Here is a 24,228-nt window from a genome sequence, read left to right on the forward strand (position 1 = left end):
GTCTTCAGTGACTATTTGCCTAGACACTTGTGAGATGACATCACCAGTGAATATAATTGCAGAGCCACGTTGGGCTCTTACAGGACTGTGGCCAGTGCCTCTGTCAGCCATTGCAGTTCACGGACCAGGCCCAGTGGAAGGTACCGGAGACCGACCACTGCTGCCAGAAGACAGACCACCATCATCAGGGCCATCCTGGAAAACACACCGTGCCAGCCGTTGCTGGAGCTATTGATTTCCCAGCAGGAGTTACAGTTTGCAAAACTCCTGACAATAGTGATTCAAAAGGAACTGTCGTTATCTGAACTGTCGTTCGTCTACTCACATATCCTTTGCCATTTAAACTGTTTATTCCCCTGTGTACCCTTTACCTCCCACTATCCATTCCCATTTATACCATTTAACCCAGTACCTCCCTGCGTGGAGTATTCCCTTGTTAATAAATGTTTTTACCCTTGCTCTGCTTCCCCGTTCATCACGGCATCCCGCATTCCTGCTAGTACCTTACATTTACAATACCTTGAATGCCCTAACTTTATAGGAAAAAGCACATAAAGTAATAATAGATGCTAAAGGGCTGACCATCAAACAAAGATAGAAACATAGGTCATATCACCAAATGGACAAGACCAACGTATTCCAATAACACTTAATAGATTTCAGCAAATAGATGGTGGCAAAGAAACAACATTAGTCATCAGAATAACCAAATATGTCCAAAATGGACTGTAGAGCCACAAATATGTTCCAATGGGAACAGTGTAGCACTCAACAATAATCGATAAGTATATCGGATTTTAAAAAAAGCTTTAGGAGGACCACCTTGTAGTAAAATATACCTAAAGATCTGGCCCCTGCCTGCCAGCTGAGGTTGGTACTCTAAAATATGGTGAAATGGTGCCCTCGCTCCACGTCGGATAGCCCCTGTTATCCATAGATAGCCCTGTCTGTTGCCAAGGAAAGGGAATAGATAAAATCAATTTCAGAGATTTTTAATGCCAGGCCAGATCTGCCTGCAACCCAGATACAAAACACCCCAGCATACACAGGCATGGAAAAATACCTAATAGTGAATATGGAAAAAATAGTGTTCATCCAGACATGTGTTTCAGATAAACCCATCTGCCTCAATGCGTTTCATCCTTTGGCTCATCAGGAGGCTTGGTAGAAAGATGTTAGGTCATGATAACAGCTGATGTGTGTCTTGAATCTGAGAAACCATGTTTAAATAACCCCCTCTTTACAAAGGAGTAAGGAGAAAGAAACAACATCCTGCCCCCTCTTATTTACCACACATGAGCCAGATCAGTGAAGATAGAGGTCCCTATGTACTCGGAAATGATGATATGGAAGCTTGTTGGTGAAGCCCTGCATGTCATGCTGGAACACTCCAGACAAATGTTCACCACGCAAACTTTGACAGCGGCATTTAACAAGCGCTTCTGGCCATCCGGCCGGAAATGCGTGCACCGGTAACCCCTGTCACGTGATTGGGGGACATCAGCTCATCAGCATGACAACCAGAGGTCTCCTTGAGACCTCTATGGTTGTTGATGCTAGATTGCTGTGATCGCCACAGTGTAGTCGGCGCTCATAGCAATGCAGTAATTCTACTACATAGGAGTGATCTGAACATCGCCTCTATGTAGCAGAGGCAATCAAGTTGTGCCAGCTTCTAGCCTCCCATGGAGGCTATTGAAGCATGGCAAAAGTAAAAAAAAATGTTTATAAAAACTTGAAAAAAATAAAAAATATATAAAAGTTCAAATCACCCACCTTTCGCCCCATTCAAAATGAAACAATAAAAAAAAATCAAACCAACACATATTTGTTATCGCCGCTTTCAGAATCGCCTGATCTATCAATAAAAAAAGGATTAACCCGATCACTAAACGGCGTAGCGAGAAAAAATTCGAAACTCCAGAATTACGTTTTTTTGGATTAACCTGATCTCTAAACAGTGTAGTGAGAAAAATATTTAAAATGCCAGAATTATGTTTTTTTGGTCGCCACGACATTGCATTAAAATGCAATAACGGGTGATCAAAAGATTGTATCTGCACCAAAATGGTATCATTAAAAATGTCAGTTCAGCATGCAAAAAATAAGCCCTCACCCAAATTCAGATCATAAAAAATGGAGACACTACGGGTATCGGAAAATTGCGCAATTTTTTTTTGTTTTAGCAAAGTTTGGAATTTCTTTTCACCACTTTGGTGTCTATGAACTCCCAATGACCTGTATAATCATAATGGCAGGTCAGTTTTAGCATTTAGTTAACCTGGCAAAAAATTCAATAAAAAAACAAGTGTGAGATTGCTCTTTTTTTGCAATTTTACCGCACTTGGAATTTTTTCCCCTTTTCTAGTAAAAGACATGGTAAAACCAATGATGTCTTTCAAAAGTAGAACTTGTCCCACAAAAAATAAGCCCTCACATGGCCATATTGACGGAAAAATAAAAAAGTTATGGCTCTAGGAAGGAGGGGAGCGAAAAAAGAAAACACAAAACCGAAAAAAGCTCCGGGGTAAAACTGTTATGGGTAACAATAACCAATTTGCTAAACAAACACCAGAGATAATGAGGAGGAGGAGGTACTTCTTAAAATTGCTTAGATATTGGTATCAAATGGAGGGAATGCATGACCATAGGTCCTAAACAATATTCATATGTAAATAAAATGATACATTCAGAGTACACACAAATGTGTGAGCCCCATATTTAAGGCAAAGAAATAGCAATAGCCAAATTATAGATACATGACAGAAGTCCCTTATCCCCAATAAAAGGGAAGTACTTTACAGGAAACAGGCATAGGACATTAATTTATTTAGACCCTTTGGAGACTGGGAGTCCATCTGAAAGATCCATTCACTCTCCTTCTGGAGTATTTTGTTTATCATGATTAACCTCTCATATGTTAGATTTCACTACTTCTATTATACAGAAGGAGATACTCTTCAAATCCCCCTGATATGTAACATTAATGTGGCGGATATCCCCACCCTCCTTCTGAGCTCTCTACACATCTTTCCTACATAGTCAAGGGGGATGTGATAGCATTCTTGCTAATTGTCTTTTGTGAGGTTTGTCTTTTTAGGACTATTTTTCTTTTTATTAGTATTCAATAAAGAAATTGATTTTAGAAGTTTATACATGTTAGCCGATTTACTGAGACCTCCTGTCTAGATTCAATCTTTTTTTCACATTGATTCTTGTTTCACACAGGAGATAAGCCGCTGCCAAAGGTGTCTGGTAGTGGCTTATTTCCCTTCTTACAGTGAAATAAAATGTGCCCGTACAGTGACAACCATGCATGCGTTGAGAAATCGGGTAATATTGAGTTCTCATTTGTTCCTCATTTACTTCACTGGAAGTCCTCTATACATATTTTTTGCAAATGTTTGCTCATTAACATAGATCAAATACAACTATATACAGTGTAATCAAGCATTTGTATCCCTCTCCCCAACATCTCCTTTAAAACTAATCTGTCACCAGGTTTTTTGTCACATAATCTGAGAGCAGAATAATGTACAGTCAGAAATCTTGATTCCAGTGATGTATCACTTAATGCTGAGGTTTTTATAAAATCAAGGATTCATCAACAGGAGATTATCATTAGAGGACTAGTCATGTAGTCCTCCATATAAATGAGCTCTGTATAACCCCGCCCCCTAGAACTGATTGGCTGCTTTCTGTGCACAGATGCAGACCTCTGCCAATCAGTGGTGTGGGTGGGGTTATACAGAGCTCAGCATTCAGAGAACTGCTGTATCAGCCGCAGATAAAACAGGGATTTTATCAAAACTGCAGCAAGCAGCCAATTAAGTAACACATCGATAGAATCCGGGTCTCTGCCCCTATATTATGCTGCTCTGAGTTGGGGCAGCAAAAAGCCTTGTGACAGTTTCCCTTCAAGTTCCAACTATGTAGAGCACCAGTGACAACAATCTCAGTACCAGATAGTGCTGCACAGACAGATGCTTGAGAAAAAGCACCATCATCTTAGTCCTGCAGAACCCAAAAAGGCATCGCATTGCTTCTGCCATTTTTTTTCTATTAGTTTGTAAACAAAGAGAAGGCACTGAATATTTTTTGGGGGAATATATTAGTCAAATATTGCCTATTATATATACATATATTGGTTTATATAAAAGCCAAAGCATACAGTTATTTTTTTCTGTTTTATCTCTTTTAATGATGATCCCAGAAAAGTAAAGAAAACCATATTAATAAAATCATGTTAATAGAAGTGGATCGATGAAGCAGAACTATCATCTCCCCATGCCATCTGCTCAAAATTAGATAATCTGAGAGCTGATTACTAGTCAAAAGCAGACTCTGGAATCCACTTGATACGTGGCAGAGAATGTGTTTAATGAGTAGTTACTGAGTCATTTTCAAAGGGGAGAATGCCATAGACTGCTGAACGCTTGCTTACCAACTGCTGCTATGCAAAACATGTGTAACACATCTAAATAAAGTTAAGCACGTAGTGCTATTAATATCTGCATGAAACTTGTACCGTGATCAAACATCTTAGATGAAAGAAAAACCTACAGAAGTGTTGTTACTCTTCAAAAATACACTTTATAAGACAGAAGCCCAAGCCACGCTTGAGTGTTGATTAATTGTGTGTATGAAAAAAAAATAGACTGCGAGGCCTCGTAGTGACAGAGAACGACCGGAATATTTGGTCTGTTTATAACATAATGAAATATATTAGAGGTCTATCAATAATAGTTTATAATAATAGATTAAACCCTTCTTGCAGTAACATCCTACACTTAGGTGATATCCCTTCAAATAACCCTTTACACGTTTGCCACATTTAGAAACAACAATGTAAACCCTACTACTTACTATAATCCGCACATAACAATAACACATGGTACTACCTAAACAGTAGGACCAGATATATATCAGGGCCAATACACTAGTACCAGCCAAAATGCATTACAGTTTTCAATATAGTAATATCTTTCATACAAAGAAGTATGACACTTCCATAATATTGCACTATATGGTGTTTAAAGCGCTTAACAATGTGTCCATATCTATTGCTAGTAGGCAAGCATGCTCAGTTACTCTACTTTGTATCAAAAAAATTGGAAACATCATAAAAAAGAAAAAAAACACGAGAATTGCAGCCCCCCAAAAATGCAGTACAAAGTGATGAAAAAATCATGTTTCCCAAAACTGTACGAATAAAAATGACAGCTCACTATCACAGAAACTAGCCTTCACAAAGCTCCCTTGGTTGAAAAATAAAAAAGTTATGATTATGAGTCACGAAAAATTTAAGCACAAACCACTTTATCACTTTATTTTCCACTAAGTTCAACCCTTTGTTTAAGGCGTTAATCTAATAAAAAATATTTAAGTTTGGTATCACCATATTCATACTGACATGGGCAATAATGGACAATTATTCTGCCCAATAAATGTTCTACGAACAACCCCCCCAAACAATGGCACAGTGGCTCTTTTTGTCACCATTGTATTCACTTCAAATTCAATACTTGATAAATTAAAATTAACGGCGTCATTCAAAATGATAGTCCTTTAAAAAAATAAGCCCCAGTATAGCCATAACGTGAAAGGTAGAAAAAGGAAAAGTGCAAAAACTAAACTGACTACATCCTTTTTAGAATGTGTTAACTTGTATTGCATAAGTGGCCATTTCAAGTGAATATTAGAGTTTATTAGTTGTAATTGTATGTTCTACATAAAGTAGTAGAACTGAACACATCGGCAAACTTATGGTTCAAGAGTCTAAGATACTACTTCCTAGTAGCATAAAGGACCTAGAAGACTACGCATAGGTGCAAATAGGTTTGGACGCTAACAGCAAAGGAAATGTGATTACTGAATAATGAATACTAAGCTAATTTTAGTGAACTAATGGTATAATTTATTCCAAAGTGAACAATATGGCTCTCATAAAAATACACTTTTTATTTTTGTTGAATACAGAATGCACATTTTAACTAACTATGTCACTAAAGATAATTAATAAAACTAATTATACAAATTCTGAGTTTTTATTTTACCTGTGTAGTTATGCAGCTGTTTATTTACCGAAAATGAAAGCTATACATGAGTGCTTTGCTCATAAAACCCAATCTACAATTGGAACACCTCTCTAAGGAAGTAAACTAGTTTAGAACTGAACTTGTGTCTGCCGAGGAAGAGGAGCAATGATGTATGAAAAACTGATCCAATGAACAGCATTAGATCTGACAAGTTTGGAGCCTCTCCAGGCATAGTCAGTTAGTTCCACAGGTTTTACTAACACAGGTACTGACTGAGAAAGTATGTTTTCAAAATGATCTAACACTAACAGGGTAATTCATTATTTCCAATCAAGCCATTCATGATGAAAATCTCCAGGCATTTCTTATTTTACTATCACATAAATTAAAAAAGGAACAAAAATAAATGACAACATTAGTTTTCCATATTTTGGGGCAATTTTAAAAAATGACACAAAAAATTAAAATTATATGAACGTATGTTAGGTGGGATAGATCCCAAGCATTATCTGGTACTGTGGTCGCCCATTCAGGTCCGGCCACTGTGATTGCTGCTCAGCACAGACGTCGGTCCCAGCGTCTTGCTCAGGCTCATGGTGTACGTTTGGTTACTGCTGGCTCTTCAGCCAAGTCTTTGGTAACCAGTGATATGCGGGTGCAGCCTTGAAGTCCAGAGATCACCTTTCTGAGCATGTCCGTTATGTGGTGTCTTCTTATTGGTGGTCGGACGTTAGCTGCTCTGGTGATGTGGCAGCTCCGAATTGGCCCATGGCCGATGTCTCAACTGACTGTGCATGAGTGTTTGGGTGGAGCCCAGTAGATAAAAGGCTCTTGGCGGCGCACGCGGGCGCGTTAGTGTCATTTACATTTTGGTTGTGTGGGTGGGTGGATACGCTACCACTCTGTCTGCCCGTCTGTGTGTCTTTGCTCAGAGACTGTACATGTTGGCAGGCAGATAGCACACGCATGCAGTTTTGTACCCTTGGCTCAACGCCTGAGTCTCTACTCTGCTACATGCTTAGGGTGCTGGTCAGACACAAGTTCGGTAGCGTCAGGACTGGGGTAACTAGCCACTTGGCTTAGCATCTGTTTCGCTCATGTGTGCGGTTAGCATAGTCCAGTTACAGAGCAACCTCAACCCTTATGCTTCCTCTCAGTGAAGTCGGCAGGGTCTTGCACCTAGCGTCATAAGAGTTCCTTCTCTTAGCACAGCATCTGCTTCATTCGTATGTGCGGTTAGCAGGTTAGTTGCAGAGCAAGCTCTATCCACATGCTAATATCCCTGTGACGTTAGCAGGGTATAGTACTTAGCATTCTTAGTGCAGTACCTCTCTGTGAAGTAACTGAGCTTGGTACTCTGTGTTCTGATCACACTGTGTGGCGCTAAAACAGGGTGTCTGAGGTAACGCTCGCTGTTTTGTTGCGTCATTATTCACACTAGCAGCAGGGATCTTCTCTGCACGGTGGACCCTGGGTTGCAACTGCACTTTATTTTGTATTTTATTTAGTGCAATCTGCCAACCCTAACAATGTACTTTGGGCGAAAAATTATTTTTTGCAATTGAGTTTAGTTAAAAATTTTGCACTAATTGCCTCTGTGTTACACTGTCTATGACTGGCTGCCAAATGAGTTAAAGGGAATGTGTTACTAGGTATATGCTACCCAATCTGAGAACAGTATGATGCAGGGGAAGAAACCCTGATTCCAGCATTGTGTTACTTAATGGGCTGTATGCTGGCATTTTAATAAAATCACTATTTTATCTGCTGCAGATCTAGCCGTTATGCAAATACTGAGCTCTGCATAACCCCGCCCACATCACTGATTTGTAGCTTTCAGTGTGCACAGAAAGTTGCCAATCAGTGGTGGGGGTGGGTTATACAGGGCTCACATATACTTGATCACTTGGAAGCAGGTTTATACTCATTCTCTAATGATAATCTCTTGCTGATAAAATAGTGATTTTATAAAAAGTAAAGCCCAGTAAATGACACATCTTTCGAATCAAGTTCTTTGCCCCGATATCATGATGCTCTCAGATTAGGTGGCAAAACTTCTGTGACATATACCTGTTAACTGATAATTCATTACTCAGCCCGCTATGATGGTCTAACAGGCAGTTTGTAATTCTTTTAACTGTCTTTTTCTGAGACCCTTGCTGATTTATGACCAAAGATCACAGCTGAATGTGCAGGAAATGAAGGAGCTTGTAAAAGTCAAGCAATTCCAATTTTTTATTGAAACCCAATTACCAAAATGATTTTTATCTCTAAAAATATGCATTACAGTTGAGTAAAAATAAAATATTTGTCCCCAAAGATGAACAACCCCTAATTAAAATGATCCAGAATTCCATTGTAAATGACTGAATAATGTGTAATATACAGTATAATAGATCTAGCTTGGAATGATGCATTTGTAAAAACTCAAACAATTCAAGCGTTTAATTGGGGCAGTTACAAAAATACAACTCGCTCTCTGAAAAGCTCATAAAGTTGTGCTAAAGAAAAAATAAAATAAATACAATCATGGCTCTTGGAAGGCAGAGATGACCAAATAAATAAAAAACGGCCTGGTCCTTAAACCGTTAATAATAAAGTTGAAATAGGTGCATCGTTTTGATTAGAATATTTATTAACATCCATTCATCTCGTTATTTTCTAAACCAATGGATAAGAAGCATAACAGAAGGGCTTGTAAACAAAATTCTGTTAAGGAAAGACATTTTTGAAGGACAAGAAGCTGCAAAATGGCTGTCAAATAAATTAATGTCAAAATTAGCAAAAAGTCTTTTATACAAGAGTCAGGTCTGCCACAAGGCACGCATAAAATTGAAGTACATGGAACATTTCCGAAAGGAAAATCTCCCTAAGGATTGTTATAGATTCAACTCATTAAAGTGACTCCCTTGGCAGTCTAAACACTATCACATCTATAGTCATAGAGTTCCACTGTTTTAGTTACATTCAACTAAGCAATTAAGAGGGTGTCCTACTCAGAGAATCCAGGCTAATATTTATCATCTGTAGAAATACACCAGACTCAACCTTGTAGAAAATATATATTGATATTAAATAGCAGAAAGATCCAACATGATTCCTGATATGATATTCTCCATGAGTCTGTCTTTAGTATGCCTAGCCATATTGTAATGCATGTTCAAACCTTATTGTATCCATAAGCTTTACTGAACAATATGATATCACTACCACTCGCTTTCTGATACTGATAACATGTGGTGTTTTAACTTATCTTTTAATAGTAAGAAAGTCATTTTTATTGTCCCATCAGCCCATTGATCCTTATTCATGACCTCTTCTGATTTACCGATTAATGCCTCATCAAAATGATAAAGGAGAATTGACATTGTTTAAAATTGAGGGCCTGCACTTAGCATAGACCATCAATATTAAATCGGTAAGCTTACAACTTTTGGCCCTCCTGACGATTAGGTATTTAAAGGGTCTCGAATGTTGGTACAGAACTGCAGTCTCTTCATAGTTTATATCAGCTTACAGGCTGTGCCATACTTAGGCCGGGTTCACATTTGAGTATGTGTGCGCAGCGTATACCTGCATACCGATCCACATGCGTCTTACGTACCTATCTTTAACTTTGGAGTATGCAGGGACATGCATTAGCATGCATTCACATGCAGATGCATACGCCTGCGTCGTTTCGCGGTGTGCGGCGAACGCAATATGTTGCATTTGTTAAGGCAGCAATTTAGCGCAGACATACGCATGCGGATGAGTGCGTTAAAACAACGCATTACTATCTATGGGAATGCATTGGTATGCAAGGACATACGTACACATGAGTTCAATACGCATGCGCACTTCACAGTAATCATGTCCAGGAATTGATTTCACCACCTTCAAAATCCCTGCTGTATAAAAGGGGGTCTGGAGACAGGAAGTCCATTACTCTCAAGACTCTGGATGGGAGCACAAGACTCTGGATGTAAGTATAGAAGCTTTGAAAATGTCTGTCTGTCTCTCAATGCATTCTGTACTCTGTACTTATGTTTTGCTTTCTGTTCCTTCTAGACTGTGACGTGTTCCTGTCCTGGACTCCTTGCTTGGATTGCTCATTCCTGTCCAGGATTACCTGTTGTGGATTGCTCCTGTGGCCCTGTGTAAGTATGAGTGTATGTACTTTTCAATTACTATGTTGCCCTGCCCAGTCTCACACTCTGCCCAGTTTTACACCCTTCGTCACTTTGTGTCTTATGTTTTCCTTTTTTTCCTTGTAGACTGAGGTGCTGCTGTCCCCGTTTTGTGCTGCTTTTCCTGTGCAGTGCTGCTGTCCCTGTGTTGTGCTGCTTTTCCGGAGTGGTGCTGCTGTCCCCATGTTGAGCTGCTGTTCCGGTGCTGTGCTGCCTGCTGTGCTGTTGGACTACTGCCTGTAATGTAAGTATTGGCCTTCAAGTTTTTTTTGGCTTTGGCTTAGGCTACATTGTGTTTGGCTCTTTAAACAAGTTAAATTTTTCTCATCTGTTCTTTTCTGTAGTGTTTCACTTGACTGCTGCCTGCTATTCAAACATGTCCTCCAGTGAAGACCTGACTGCTTCCCAGGGTGGACATGACATGGATTATGTAATCACATTTGATATACTGATGTATTGACTGGCAATACTACACATGTTGCAAATCATGTATTTTCCTTACAGGAACCTCCCAGTGCGGAAGAGCAGGAGCAGTCAAGTGTAAACAAATATTCCTTGGTTTGTCAGGTTCAAATTCCTGAGTAGGAAAGACGGGGTGTAAGTATTCTTTTAGTTATCAGACTTGTAATTGGATTTTCTTTCAGTTTTGTATATTTAAAACTGTATGACTTATAATTTTTTTTTTCTTATTTCATTTGATCTATAGGTTCGACAATGTGAGGAAGGTCAACATGTCATTGACAATGACCTACTCATTCCACTGGTTCAAGAGCGTGTAGTGTTGTGGGACCCCGTGATCGTAATCATTCCAACTCAGTATTGATTTGACGACTCTGAGAAGAAGTGGCCAGATCGCTGTTGGAAGATTGGGACCATGCAAAGCCACAAGTCAGAAAGTATTGCAATGTGGTCTCTGTGTTGCTGTAAATGTTGTTGTCTTTTTTACAGTTAATCTTTTTTTTTATTCCCCCTTCACAGTGAAGAGAGTAAAAGTTCATTGGCATTCGATGAAGGATTGCTTCAATAAGGATATCAGACATGAAATTGGGGTTAGAAGTGGTTCTGCTCCAAAGCTCTCCAAATATCAATACAACCATATGCTTTCTTTTCTGAGGCCTGCAGTTTCTGAGAGAATGTGAGTATCTTTTCTGTTGTTTTATTTTCCTCACAGAACCTGGAGCAGCACTATAGAACCTGTAACTTCCTTTGTTGGAGCGACCCCTCATTGACCAGCCAACGAACTGTCCCAATCATCCACCAGCGATGTAGCAACCAGGCAGGCTTTACAGGCTGGGGAACAGGCAGCCAGTCCATCAGGTTTTCTCCTCTCCCAGCCCTCTGGCACTACCTTTGTTGGGACATCTCGTCAGAGGGCCTGGGAGAGGTCAGTCATGCCCGAGTTTATTCACTTAAGCTCGGTCTTCCAGGATGAGATGAAGGTGATTGGAGATAGATTGGACTGTGGGTTCAGTCAGGTGAACACACTTTTCCAGGATGTCCACAGATGCCTTGACTGCCTGGAAGCCGACCTTAAGAGACCAGCGAGACTTTATTTATCAGCAATAGAGCAAGGCGTTTCAGAAAACTTTACGCCTGAACTCCAGCTGAACGTCATGCAGGCCTGCTAGGCTGCTTACAGCCAGGCATTGCAGCAGCCGTCCAGAAGCTATCAGCCGCAGGCTGGATTTTGCCAGCATCAACAAGCACATCATCAGTGGCCTGTTCCCCCAGTTCACAGCTACACCCCACTCCAGAGTGCAGCAACCCTGCAGCAAGCAGCATCCACCATGCTCCAGAGTGCAGCACCCCTGCAGCAAGCAGCGTCCACCACGCTCCAGAGTGCAGCATCCCTGCAGCAAGCAACATCCACCATGCTCCAGAGTGCAGGACCCCTGCAGCAAGAAACATCCACCATGCTCCAGAGTGCAGCACCACACCAGAACATTGATACAGAGGCCAAAACTCTCACTCATCCAACAAAGAAACACAGAAAGACTCCCACTAGTAACTCGGCGTCGCATAAAAAAATGAAGATCCGGCACAAGAAATGTCACCCAAAAATGGTCCTTCCAACTCCACCCTCACCTCCCAATGTGTCTCTGTTATCTAATATGTCACTACCTTCCCTTGGCTCTGTCCCTTCCAATTTGTCTATCCTTTCCCACAGTTTAACTCCTAATGTGTCGTCTACTCCCAATGTGTCCAGTCCCATCCAGGAGCCAATCCTTCAATTTATTGCCCCTTCCCCTGTAACCCCTTCATCGATGAATGTTACCCAATCATCACAGCTCCACACCCCCAAGGTCCACAATATTTCACTGTCATTCAGACCCCGAACATAAAACTAATTGTTGTTTAATGAAAAATAAACAGATGGTTATGGTTGTTGTTAAATAAAATCTTTATTTTGTTTGCATAATCTCTGTGATTTCATTGTCTCTTTATGTGAAAACACACACATGTGTAATGTATTGTTGAGTCAAGTTGTAACTGGTGTTTAACTGGAGGTGTTTTATTGGTAGTAAAGTCAGCAAACATATAACAGTTACTTAAAGTGTATTAAACCATATCATCTTGCCAAGCAAGATGTCCAATATCCGAAACAAAGTAATCAGCAAACTTATCTCTCATCTGGGCAACTTCCTCTGTAGTCCTCAGAGGGTGATCACGGTAATCCTGCAGGTATGTCAAGTTCAAATTGTAGTCGCTCTTTTGCCAGGATGTAATTGTGCATAACAACACATGCTTTGACCACATCATCAATAGTCTCAGTTTTTAGATTGATTGCACCATTTAGATGCCAGCAAACCAAAGGCACAAACCACAATTCTTCGTGCCCTTGTCAGTCTGTAGTTGAAAATCCTTTTGGTGTGATTCAAGTCCCGACTTGAGTACAGTTTTATGAGGTTGGCACACATTTGAAATGCCTCATCCCCAACCAAAACAAACGGCATTAGCGGTCCTTCAGTGTTCGGAAGAGATTGTGGTGGAAAATTGAAATTATTACCATACAAATGTTGGCCCATGTCAGAGTTTTTGAATGTCTGTGAGTCATTTCCTCATCCAAATGAGCCAACATCAACGGCGACAAATCTACACTCAGCATCTGCAATCACCATGAGAACAATCAAAAAGTATTTTCTGTAATTAAAATACTCAGATCCACTTCCAGCACGTTTCAGAATCCGAATGTGTTTGCCATCGACAGCGTCCACACAGTTTGGAAAATTACAAATTTCATTGAATTTTGCTGCATTATTCAGCCACAGTTCAGTTGTAGGTTGGGGGAGGAATTCTGCACGTAGAACGTCACATAAAGCACGGCAGGTGTCTCCAACAATCCCAGAAAGGGTGGGCAATCCAGATTTGAAAATGTAGAGATCTTAAGGTCTCTCCGGTAGCCAGGAATCTGCAAATCAGAAAATGGAAAAAAAAATCAGTACATGGGTGTTATAACAATAATACAACTGACATGTGTTTATTTTTCAAAATTACGCACCTTGGGGTCACCAACAGATGTTCCTCAGCAGAAATTTCTTGACATAGTTGTGTGTCCTGCCTGGTGATAGATCCTCGGACACATAGCAGCAATTCATCGAAGCTCTGTTCTGACATCCTCGTAAATTCGAAAAACTTCTCTGGGTTTTCACGTAGCTCGGTGTACAAAGAGTGGTAGGCTCCATGGCTCTCTTGGACTTCAACGATGGGGTGTTGCCAGTAGCGACAAAGACGTTTTCTCCATCTTGCTCTTCTTTCTTTTTGACAAGCCACAACAAAGGCAAAAGGCAATTTCAATTTCAAATCCAGATTCCAATAGCAGCTCTCCATGCCAAGATCCATCTTGCAGCTGGATACAGCAGCAAAACATGAGGATTTCATCTGTGTAAGGTCTATATATACAGAATCCCCATGAGACATGCCCATTGCCTGTGGCTTTTATCAAGGAAATTCTCCTTGAACAGCATTTGCTACATACAAAATTCATTGAAAATTTGAACGTATGTGTAGAAAAAACGCATACAAACGCATGCACATACAGCTTTTTTTTTGCATCATGCGTAAGCTGATGCGGATAAAAAATGCAGCGCAAGCATGCGTCTGAATGCATTTTGGCATGCGTTTGCGCATGCATTTGATACGCTGCACACAGATACGCTAATGTGAACTTAGCCTTAGTGGCACTGTCAGGTTTTACAGTGTTGCCCAATTCACTTGAATAGGACATAACTCTAAATCCATATGCTGCTGCTTCCAAAAATATGTTGTAGGCCAGCGAAAACATTAAAGAGGCTGTAGCACTCACCCAAGTTTTGCTGCCCATGTTAGACTCCAAACAATCTAATACTGATAACATATCAATATGATAGGTCCTTGATTTTTGAAGGCCACATAAGCCCAGTAAAGACTACAATGGTTCTGACATCCAGGGAACACACTGATATGGCGCAGTCTCACCTACAACATATTGATTTACTGAGAATTCTTACATTTGATACAAATTAATATTTATGCACAATCAGATCAAAAAACTTTGTGTCCATTAATATATTTGCCACCAACAATTTATACCCATACATTGCATTGTGGATGGGCACTTCAGATTTAAGAACTTGAAATCTGTTTCAGTCTCTGACTTTCTATGTTCAGCTTCTTTTCTAAACTGAAATGTAATAAATCAGAAAATATTAACAGGCTTTGTTGTATTGTCGACTTTCCAATCAGTGTTAGTCTATGTTTGTGCATTCATTATGGGCACTACTAACAGAAGAGTGATTGGCATTGAGATAACTTTTTAAATGGTATAAAAAGTAACTAAATTCTTACTGCTAAATATTTAATTCTGTTGCTATAGCATTATTAAGATTACTGCTTTGATGCATTTGAGTAAGCATTGAATTTATTCAGATAGGATAAAGTTGATGCTGTAATTAAAAAAGATAAAACTTTAAAAGGATGCTAGATCCAATTCTTATACAGAAAATAACAGTGTTAAAAACTAAGTATGGGATAATTTATAATGTGCCCAAGCATGGACAACTATTCCCACCTGTTAGCTATTTTTATTTTTCATAAATTCCCATATAGAGAGTTTAACACCTTCCCGACTAGGGGCAATTTTCCCCTCTTAGCACTTCCATTTTTTTCTCTTGCTTTTGCCAAGAGCCATAACTTTTTTTTCCCCATTAATATACCGTAGCTGTATGACGGCTTTGCTTTTTAAGGGATGCGTTGTAGTTTTGAATGCCATGATTGATTTTATCAAACAATACACTGGATAATGGTGAAAAGATTCCAAGTGAGGTGTAATTGTGATATTTTTTTCTGGAAGGGTAGTTTTTACAGATTCCATTGTGTGGTAAAATTAACCTGATAATATAATTCTTCAGGGTAGTATGACCACTGTGAGACAGTGGAGGAACAAATGGGAAATTTGTAAGAAAAAATCTGTCAATAGAGCTGTGTGTTTATTTTGTTACATTTTTATTGTCACCATTTTGCAGTCTTATGACTTTCTGATCACATTTTATTGTATTTTTTGCGGAGTCATGGCAACTAAAACAAAAAAGCAATTTTAGTTTTTTTGATTTTTTTTCTCTTTATTGTATTTACCATAGTGTTACTTTTATTTTATATTTTGATAAATTGGACTTTTATAGAAATGAGAACATTATTTCTAAAGATTTTTTATTTTGCTATAATTAAGGGATAAAAAGAGGGTGATTTGAATTTTTATATTTTTTTCATATTTTTTAAAAAACTACTTTCAATTTTACTTTTGAGTCTCCTAATATGACTTAAGCCTATGATAGTCTGATCATTTTTATATACAATGCAATATTATTGTATTGTTGCATATAAATAAATGACAGTTTCCTAAGAAGCTTGCTTTCAAGCTAGACTATAGAGATGGCAGACATAGGCCTTCAGCATGCCCCCCGCTTGCTGTGACAAAACATCAGACTCCTGTACTGGCGATCAAGCTAATAAATGTTGTTGTGTTAGTGAATTATAGCAGCATTTAAATGGTTAAACAGCAACAAAACACAAGAAGATTAAGTCTGTTTAACACAGTTGACATGAAGACCGTTCCATACATAGGGAGATGAAATATAGAGAGTTTTATGTACTGAATTGATGACAATATGGATAAATGATTTGATTTTACCCAATAGGAAAAATAGGAATGAATGCAAATGCGGATGCAAAAACTAACACAATACTTAGAGAATACTGATAAATACTGGTGGGAAACTTATGAATCTGTTTCATGTCTATACTGCAGAAAGTACAACAATATGAAATGTGAAACAGCCTTAACACAATGTGGTTGCCTTCAGGTTTATGACTTTGTCAACTGAGCACATTAATTGTAGACTTTCAGAAAAAGGTTGGGAATCATATTTGGGGAAGCACATTAAGAAGAAAATATTCTTAACGCTAATATTATGAGATTACCATGAGTAAATGTTTAAGGATACAGAACACATTTAATTTCCCAAATTACAAAGCTGAAAAGTGTGACCGTAATGCCAAAAGAATGACAGTTGATAGAGGACTATGTATTATTCCATATGACATCAGCATTAGACATGCTCTAGAGAGATCAATTAAAAGAGCATATTCTTTTTTTTTACAGCTTTAAGTTCATTTTCATTAAGTCTAGTCTTTAAAGAGTTATTCCCATCTTCATAAATGGATATTGTTGGATTCTGCACGTAAAAACTAGCAATTAGTAATTTACTGCTAATTAAAATTTGCAGCGGTTCTCCAGATATTAACTCTAGTGTTTGTTTACAGTTCAATTCCTAGGTGACCGACCACTACTGTTGTTTAGATTATAAGCACTAGGCAGTAGATGGCAAGGATTAAAGTTAATAGTACGCGCCAGCGATCCTGACCAGATTCAAAACAATAGTTACAAGGTCAATAGAAAAGAGCTTGTAAGCACTGCACTTGTTCTGCTGTCTATCAGAGGTGCAGCAACAAGCTGGGCACAAAACAAAAGTGTCAATGTTTCAAGAATACCTGAAAATTGGCATAATCAATCAAATAAAAAATTGCTTCTATTTACAAGCACCGTCCAACAATACCTATTTATAAAGAAGGAAATAACTCTTTAAGGATGTGTAATATGGACAAATGTATTTTACCTGGAACTTTTTCCAAAATAATTATACAACATCAAGTTCAATTATGAGACATAGAAGTAAGAAACAAAATTCTTATAGCCAAATAATATTGTGTTTTTCCCTTTACATAAGAAAATATGATAGCGGTTATAAAATAATACACATATTGTACAAAAATAAAGACACATACTCTGCAAATTGGGGTGGGGTGGATTTTACTTACCGTTACTCCAAAGAAGTTTGTTTCATTCATTGCATCAAGGAAAATTTTCCCAAGCTTGTGATTTGTATAGTTAAAATCCTGAATGGTTTGATGTCTATTGGTAGCATTAAGATATTCCATTGCTCTGTGTAGTGTCTTGGCTATTACCCATATTCCATCATAAGCATAACCATGAAATTTACTGGGTTCCACATCTGACCTCTTTTCGTTGTATTCTTTTTCATACTGTTGTGGGGTCTAAATAAAGACAAATAACAGGAATATTCTTGTAATTCTCAGATGAAAGTGATACTGTATATGTATATATCAGATATAGTATCTTAGAGTATAACAATAACACAAAACATAACTTTTAATAAGTAGATTTAAAGAGCTAACAACAACAAACACAACAAAAAGACAAGAGGGTGCACACTAGGTTGCCCTATAGATATAATGCCTAAACTATTGCATGCTGGCTAATATATGGATTAGGCCTTGTTTTTTTTTAATCAAAACGTGTGCTCAAATAGCACACACTTGGGGCTCTGTGTTATGAGATATGTTCAGGCATGCAGATCCTTTCTATATTGTAGTTCAGGTGACTGGATTTGATACACTGATTTCTTCTGCTAGATCCTTTAGATCTGCAGGGTTTCCAAAGGACAGCCGCCGAGCAACGGGGGCCCCATATCCCATATAAAGTAGGGTGCCAACCTTCGCTGTTTAGGCAGATGTTCAGTTATCAGGAGACAGTTTAGTGTTACATTGGGGTTTTCTATGCTTTTATTTTCCAAAAAGTTCTATCTTTTTATATCATTGGGATGCATCTAGGTTCACAATGTTTTGCCATTACATGTGCACATGTGACTTTCTTAAGGCATTTTTTTCTTGATGCTACTAGTACAAATTTTTCAAACCTGGTTGACATGGTGGTCAGCCAGATTGGGATCCATCATTTAGTGGTTGTGTTTGATTGACATCATCACATATCTAGGGCTTTACAGAGCAGTTAGGGACAGCTGTCAATAAGCGGGGGCACCATTTGCATATTTATCTAGTAGGCAGGCAATAGTTTAGGCATTATATATGTAGGGCAACCTAGTGTGCACCTTTTTGTCTTTTTGGTGTGTTTGTTGTTAGTCTTTTTAATCTACTTAATAAAAGTTATTTTTTACATTTATTTTATTTTGGGGTTTCTCATGTTAGCCACTGTTATACAGCATCCATAGATTTCAAGTTAGTTTTTATGACTAAAATGCATATAACCTTAGAGTATAACGCTATTAACTGCCAATTACATGTCCTCAAGTATGCATAAAAGTGTGACATTATGCAAGAATATTATTACATTCATTGCGTTTATCTTTTACATGAGTGTTTTTCGGCACCCTTGCTGAGTGGGCTGGTTCTTTTTGATTAGATGTAAGAGTCGTGCTGGCTCCTCTGTGCCATATCAGAGAAGCTGCCCTTTTTTGAAGTTTGCTGTATTTTTTAATATTATATATGGGGTTTTGAAGTGTTTTACAATTTTAATTAATAGGGTCTATGTAACTTCACATTGGTAAAAAGATTGAGCTTTAGAAATCATTGAGATGATAACAGTGAAGTCATTTGGGGTAAATGTTTGTTAGGAACAAGAATAAGAATATTCTGTGGCCTTTGGTGTTCTTGAAGTGTGCCTCTTACCAGTCTGAAACTGCCTTTTATATGTAAGAAAGTAATGGGCAGTTTCAGGCTGGTGATTTTTTCTAAATATCACCTAATAGAAAAAAGGTCACAAGGGTCTCTAATGTCTCCCTGAAGAACCCAACTTTTAACTTTCTGAACTTTCAGGTTGTGGGATCCTACATTGCAGAGTGTGAATCCACAATCCTCAGTGACCCTTCTTGCTGTACATGCTATCACTAGATCTCACTCTTTGCACTAACCAAAAGTTATCAACATTAAAGCAGTTACCATTCAGTAACCACTTAGAAAGCATAAATCAGCACTAAAATAGTGCAAAAAGTGAGATCTTGCGATAATACATGAGATATGACACTTTTACATCACGGGGAGCTTCAGAGTTTTTAAGACCTTGCTCAGCCAGCTGGGATCCCACATCCTGATATTTCGCGCCAGACTTTTGCTAAAAGTTGGGTGAGGGAAGGGATTAAAGACCCTCCTGACCACTACTTCTCTAATAGGTTATATTTAGAATAGACACAATTCTGAGGCTGCACATTTTTTCTTAAATATAAAGGACTTCCACAGACTTGTGATAGGTACTCATGTGTCACATTGGGAGTAATGCACGCTATATAGAATTCAAAATGGATAAGTGCTCATCCACTTACATGACTCTTACTCTCATTGTGCTACTGATTACTAGTGTTGAGCGATACCGTCCGATACTTGAAAATATCGGTATCGGAAAGTATCGGCCGATACCGGCAAAGTATCGGATCTAATCCGATACCGATACCCGATACCAATACAAGTCAATGGGACTCAAGTATTGGACGGTATCCCTGATGGTTCCCAGGGTCTGAAGGAGAGGAAACTCTCCTTCAGGCCCTGGGATCCATATTAATGTGTAAAATAAAGAATTAAAATAAAAAATATTGCTATACTCACCTCTCCGACGCAGCCTGCATCTTACCGAGGGAACCGGGAGCCTTCTTTGCTTAAAATGCGCGCTTTTACTTCATTCCGTGACGTCACGGCTTGTGATTGGTCGCGTGCCGCCCATGTGGCCGCGACGCGACCAATCACAGCAAGCCGTGACGTAATTTTCAGGTCCTCAATGCCTAATTCTAGGCATTCAGGAATTTAAAATTACGTTCCGGCTTGTGATTGGTCGCGTCGCGGTCACATGGGCGACGCGACCAATCACAAGCCGTGACGTCACGGAAGGAAGTAAAAGCGCGCATTTTAAGCAAAGAACGCTGCCGGTTCCCTCGGTGAGGTCCAGGCTGCGTCGGAGAGGTGAGTATAGCAATATTTTTTATTTTAATTCTTAATTTTACACATTAATGTTGTTTCGATACCGATACCCGATACCACAAAAGTATCGGATCTCGGTATCGGAATTCCGATACCCGCAAGTATCGGCCGATACCCGATACTTGCGGTATCGGAATGCTCAACACTACTGATTACATAAAGAGGTAGCTCTTTACATCCCCAATAAATGTTTGGACATTGATCTGTAGATTGTTAGTAAATCTGAATTTTTCTTGACAAAAAGCCATGCTTTTCAAGCTGCAATATCTGAATACCATGTTCATAAGTAATGACAACTGCTGTATAAATAAATACAAATTATTATTATTATTATTATTATAAGAAATTGGGTATTGCCAATTGGCAGCCAATCAATTTTCAACCAGCTTCAAATTGATTTTCATGACAGTGTGGTATTTTAAGGATCTTTTATTTTCTCACTTAGTGTAGATTCTTCATAAACTTACATAATAATAGAAAGAACATTTTATTTTCCACTATTGTTACAGTTTGTTTGACAGTATAAAAATATATGTGCTGTAGTTGGCAAACAATTGTACTTTGATAGTTACAAACTCACACGTCCAGATATAGTCTTGATATTTTTTGTGCTGAGAGGTTCAAAATCCACTCCAACATATCCTTCCATTGCTGTGAGTAGGTTTTTACTTGAACAGGTGGAGGAATTGGCCTGCTGCCACCATAGAGCTTGATACCATCCAGGGATTATCCATTGATATTTACTGCCGTACATGTCTTCATTGTAAGCCTACAAATGACAACAAACATACAATAAGCGTTAAAAGAAATATTTGTCATTTAGTTTAGGTATCAACATTATTGTTGTTAATTTTTGGTTGCCTCTGTAGACTTTCAGGAGATTTGCCTATGGCTAGATCATATGTTTATAATGATGTTTAAAGGGTTATTCCCATGTGGTAAAAGTTGTTTCCGCAGTTAGTGTAAAAGTAAACAATTTTGTAATTAATTTGCTTTTTCTATTTTGCTTTGTTCTTCTGCTAGGTTGTTTTTTTTTTATAGTTTTTTTAGTTAAATGCTCATTACCAAAGGGACGGGCCCCAGCTGCTATTCAGTAACATTCATTACAAGGAATGGCCGCTGAGCTTGCACAGAAGCCCAAGAGCAGTTCCACAGCACTCTCATCTTCACCAGTAACTGGCTTATAAGGTCACTGCTCATCTCCCCAATCAGTCAGCTGCTGTGACAGGCCAGAGTTCATCACCTCTGCTCATCTCCTCGTCAGTGGCTGAGCCTTTACGAGGACTTTAACAGTGTTCTGGCTTGAACTATCTGTCAAAGAGGTGCACACATTTCCCCAGCAAATTGGAAGTCAGTAGGCTATAGAGTGGTGCACTGTTGAAGATATATGTTAGGATAACCTTTTTAACAGAAGATGAGGCACTTGATCTAATAAAGAGAGGAGTAATGCTCCTAGAAATTGATTTTGAACAATTGAAATTACTCTCTAATAAAAGGAGGAACACTTTTATATAGATATAAATAAAGGTAAAAGTTTTACTACAGCTACTAGAGATGAGCAGGTCTTTTGAAATTTGAATTTGATGAATTCCTGGAATTTTTTTTTACAGAAATTCAAATTGTGGTGAATAAATTTGCTCGAATCCCAATTCTGTAAACCTTGTAATTGTTCAGTAAATACTGGCGTGGGAGAAGAGAGGGAGAAAACCCTGGTGACCATAAGAAAGTACACTCTACTGGCGAGATAGAAAGGACCTGTTGACATAACAGCTTGAACTCTATAGGAGAGAGGGAGAGAGCCACACACAGCACTCACTACAGCCAGGGGGAATATTGAAGTCCTCAACCGTGAATCCCCTGATGAACCCTTATACCAAAGGGGAAAAGCATTGGGAATTAGAGGGAGCTAAGAATGGCTGATAAGTGCCACGATTATGTGGAAACTTTTTTTCAGATTATTGGACTGTTTACTCATTTATGTGTGTGTTTTTGAAAGTGGGAGAGGTTCAGTTTAAATTTACCCTGTCATTTATTATCCTTAATTGTGCATCCATTGGTGATGCGTGTGTCACAGGACTTATGACTCCTATGGGCACTGTGCAATTGGGATATTTATCCAGGTGTATCATTGTCTGAATTGCAGTCTAAAAATGACCACCAATGTGACTAAGATTTGATATTCAGTCTAACTGTACCCTGTTAATTGTTATCTTAAATGATGTATCCATTGGTGACGCGTTTGTCACAGGACTGTATGAATCTTATGGGCACTGTACAATAGGAATATTTATCCAGGTGCATTACTGTTTAAATTGTAGCCTAAAAATGCGACTATAGACCTTGACTGTATTTTGGATGGGGTATCTAAAGTGACTTTGCAACTTTTTGTAGAATCTCTCCTAGAAACTTACTACAAGATATTTATTTCTTCATTAGATTGTGGGTACTACCGTCTAATATTTTTGTATGTGTGTGTTTTTTTGTGTATAATTTAGTGTGTAAGATTTTCAGGGTGCATTAGGGCTTTCAGGGCTACTGACGTGGAGCAGGGGAGCCATCACGTCTACAACTAGGGTGCCAACCTCCACTGACAGGTAGGGTGAATTTGGGGGCTCATATAGGGAGAGATTAGCCCTAGTTAATTTACTATGCCTCCCTTTGCTATTGATCCTTCATTGTTTTTGCACCTTTTTTACCAAATTATTTTTGATTCTTTTAAACAATTTAATAAGGGTTAATTTTTAGAGGTCTATTCTTCATGGTGTATAAGAGAGAGAGGACCCTGCTGACTATAAGAGGCTACACTGTACAGAATGGAGAGGGAGGATCCCACTGATCATAAGCGTGTACACTCTACAGGAGAGAGAGAGAACCCTTCTAATCATAAGAGCTTACAATCTTCAGGAGAGAAAGACTTAGGGTACCGTCTCACAGTGGCACTTTTGTCGCTACGACGGTACGATCCGTGACGTTCCAGCGATATCCATACGATATCGCTGTGTCTGACACGCAGCAGCGATCAGGGACCCTGCTGAGAATCGTACGTCGTAGCAGATCGTTTGGAACTTTATTTCGTCGCTGGATCTCCCGCTGTCATCGCTGGATCGGTGTGTGTGACACCGATCCAGCGATGCGTTTGCTTGTAACCAGGGTAAACATCGGGTTACTAAGTGCAGGGCCGCGCTTAGTAACCCGATGTTTACCCTGGTTACCATCGTAAATGTAAAAAAAAAAAAACCGTACATACTCACATTCCAGTGTCCGTCAGGTCCCTAGCCGTCTGCTTCCCGCACTGACTGACTGCCGGCCGGAAAGTAAAAGCAGAGCACAGCGGTGACGTCACCGCTGTGCTCTGCTTTCACTTTACGGCCGGTGCTCACAGTCAGTGCGGGAAGCAGACGGCTAGGGACCTGACGGACACCGGAATGTGAGTATGTACGTTTTTTTTTTTTTTTACATTTACGATGGTAACCAGGGTAAACATTGGGTTACTAAGCGTGGCCCTGCGCTTAGTAACCCGATGTTTACCCTGGTTACCCGGGGACTTCGGCATCGTTGGTCGCTGGAGAGCTGTCTGTGTGACAGCTCCCCAGCGACCACACAATGACTTACCAACGATCACGGCCAGGTCGTATCGCTGGTCGTGATCGTTGGTAAATCGTTTTGTGTAACGGTACCCTTAACCAGTGACTGGAGATGGA

The 24,228-nt window shown here is 39.1% G+C and overlaps 1 protein-coding gene across 1 annotated transcript in view; it reads right to left on the reverse strand.

Moving 5' to 3' along the window:
• GABBR2 (gamma-aminobutyric acid type B receptor subunit 2) overlaps positions 1-24,228 on the reverse strand; it is a 1,202,616-nt gene that overhangs the window by 557,949 nt on the left and 620,439 nt on the right. Inside the window, exons 6-7 of the mRNA XM_077269688.1 lie at positions 21,108-21,296; positions 17,561-17,797 (exon numbers count right to left, since the gene is read on the reverse strand). Of these exons, the coding sequence (XP_077125803.1) occupies positions 17,561-17,797; positions 21,108-21,296 (426 nt within the window). The remainder of the gene's footprint in view (positions 1-17,560; positions 17,798-21,107; positions 21,297-24,228) is intronic.

Source organism: Ranitomeya variabilis, chromosome 6, assembly GCF_051348905.1.
Source record: "Ranitomeya variabilis isolate aRanVar5 chromosome 6, aRanVar5.hap1, whole genome shotgun sequence".
Classification (NCBI taxonomy): domain Eukaryota; kingdom Metazoa; phylum Chordata; class Amphibia; order Anura; family Dendrobatidae; genus Ranitomeya; species Ranitomeya variabilis.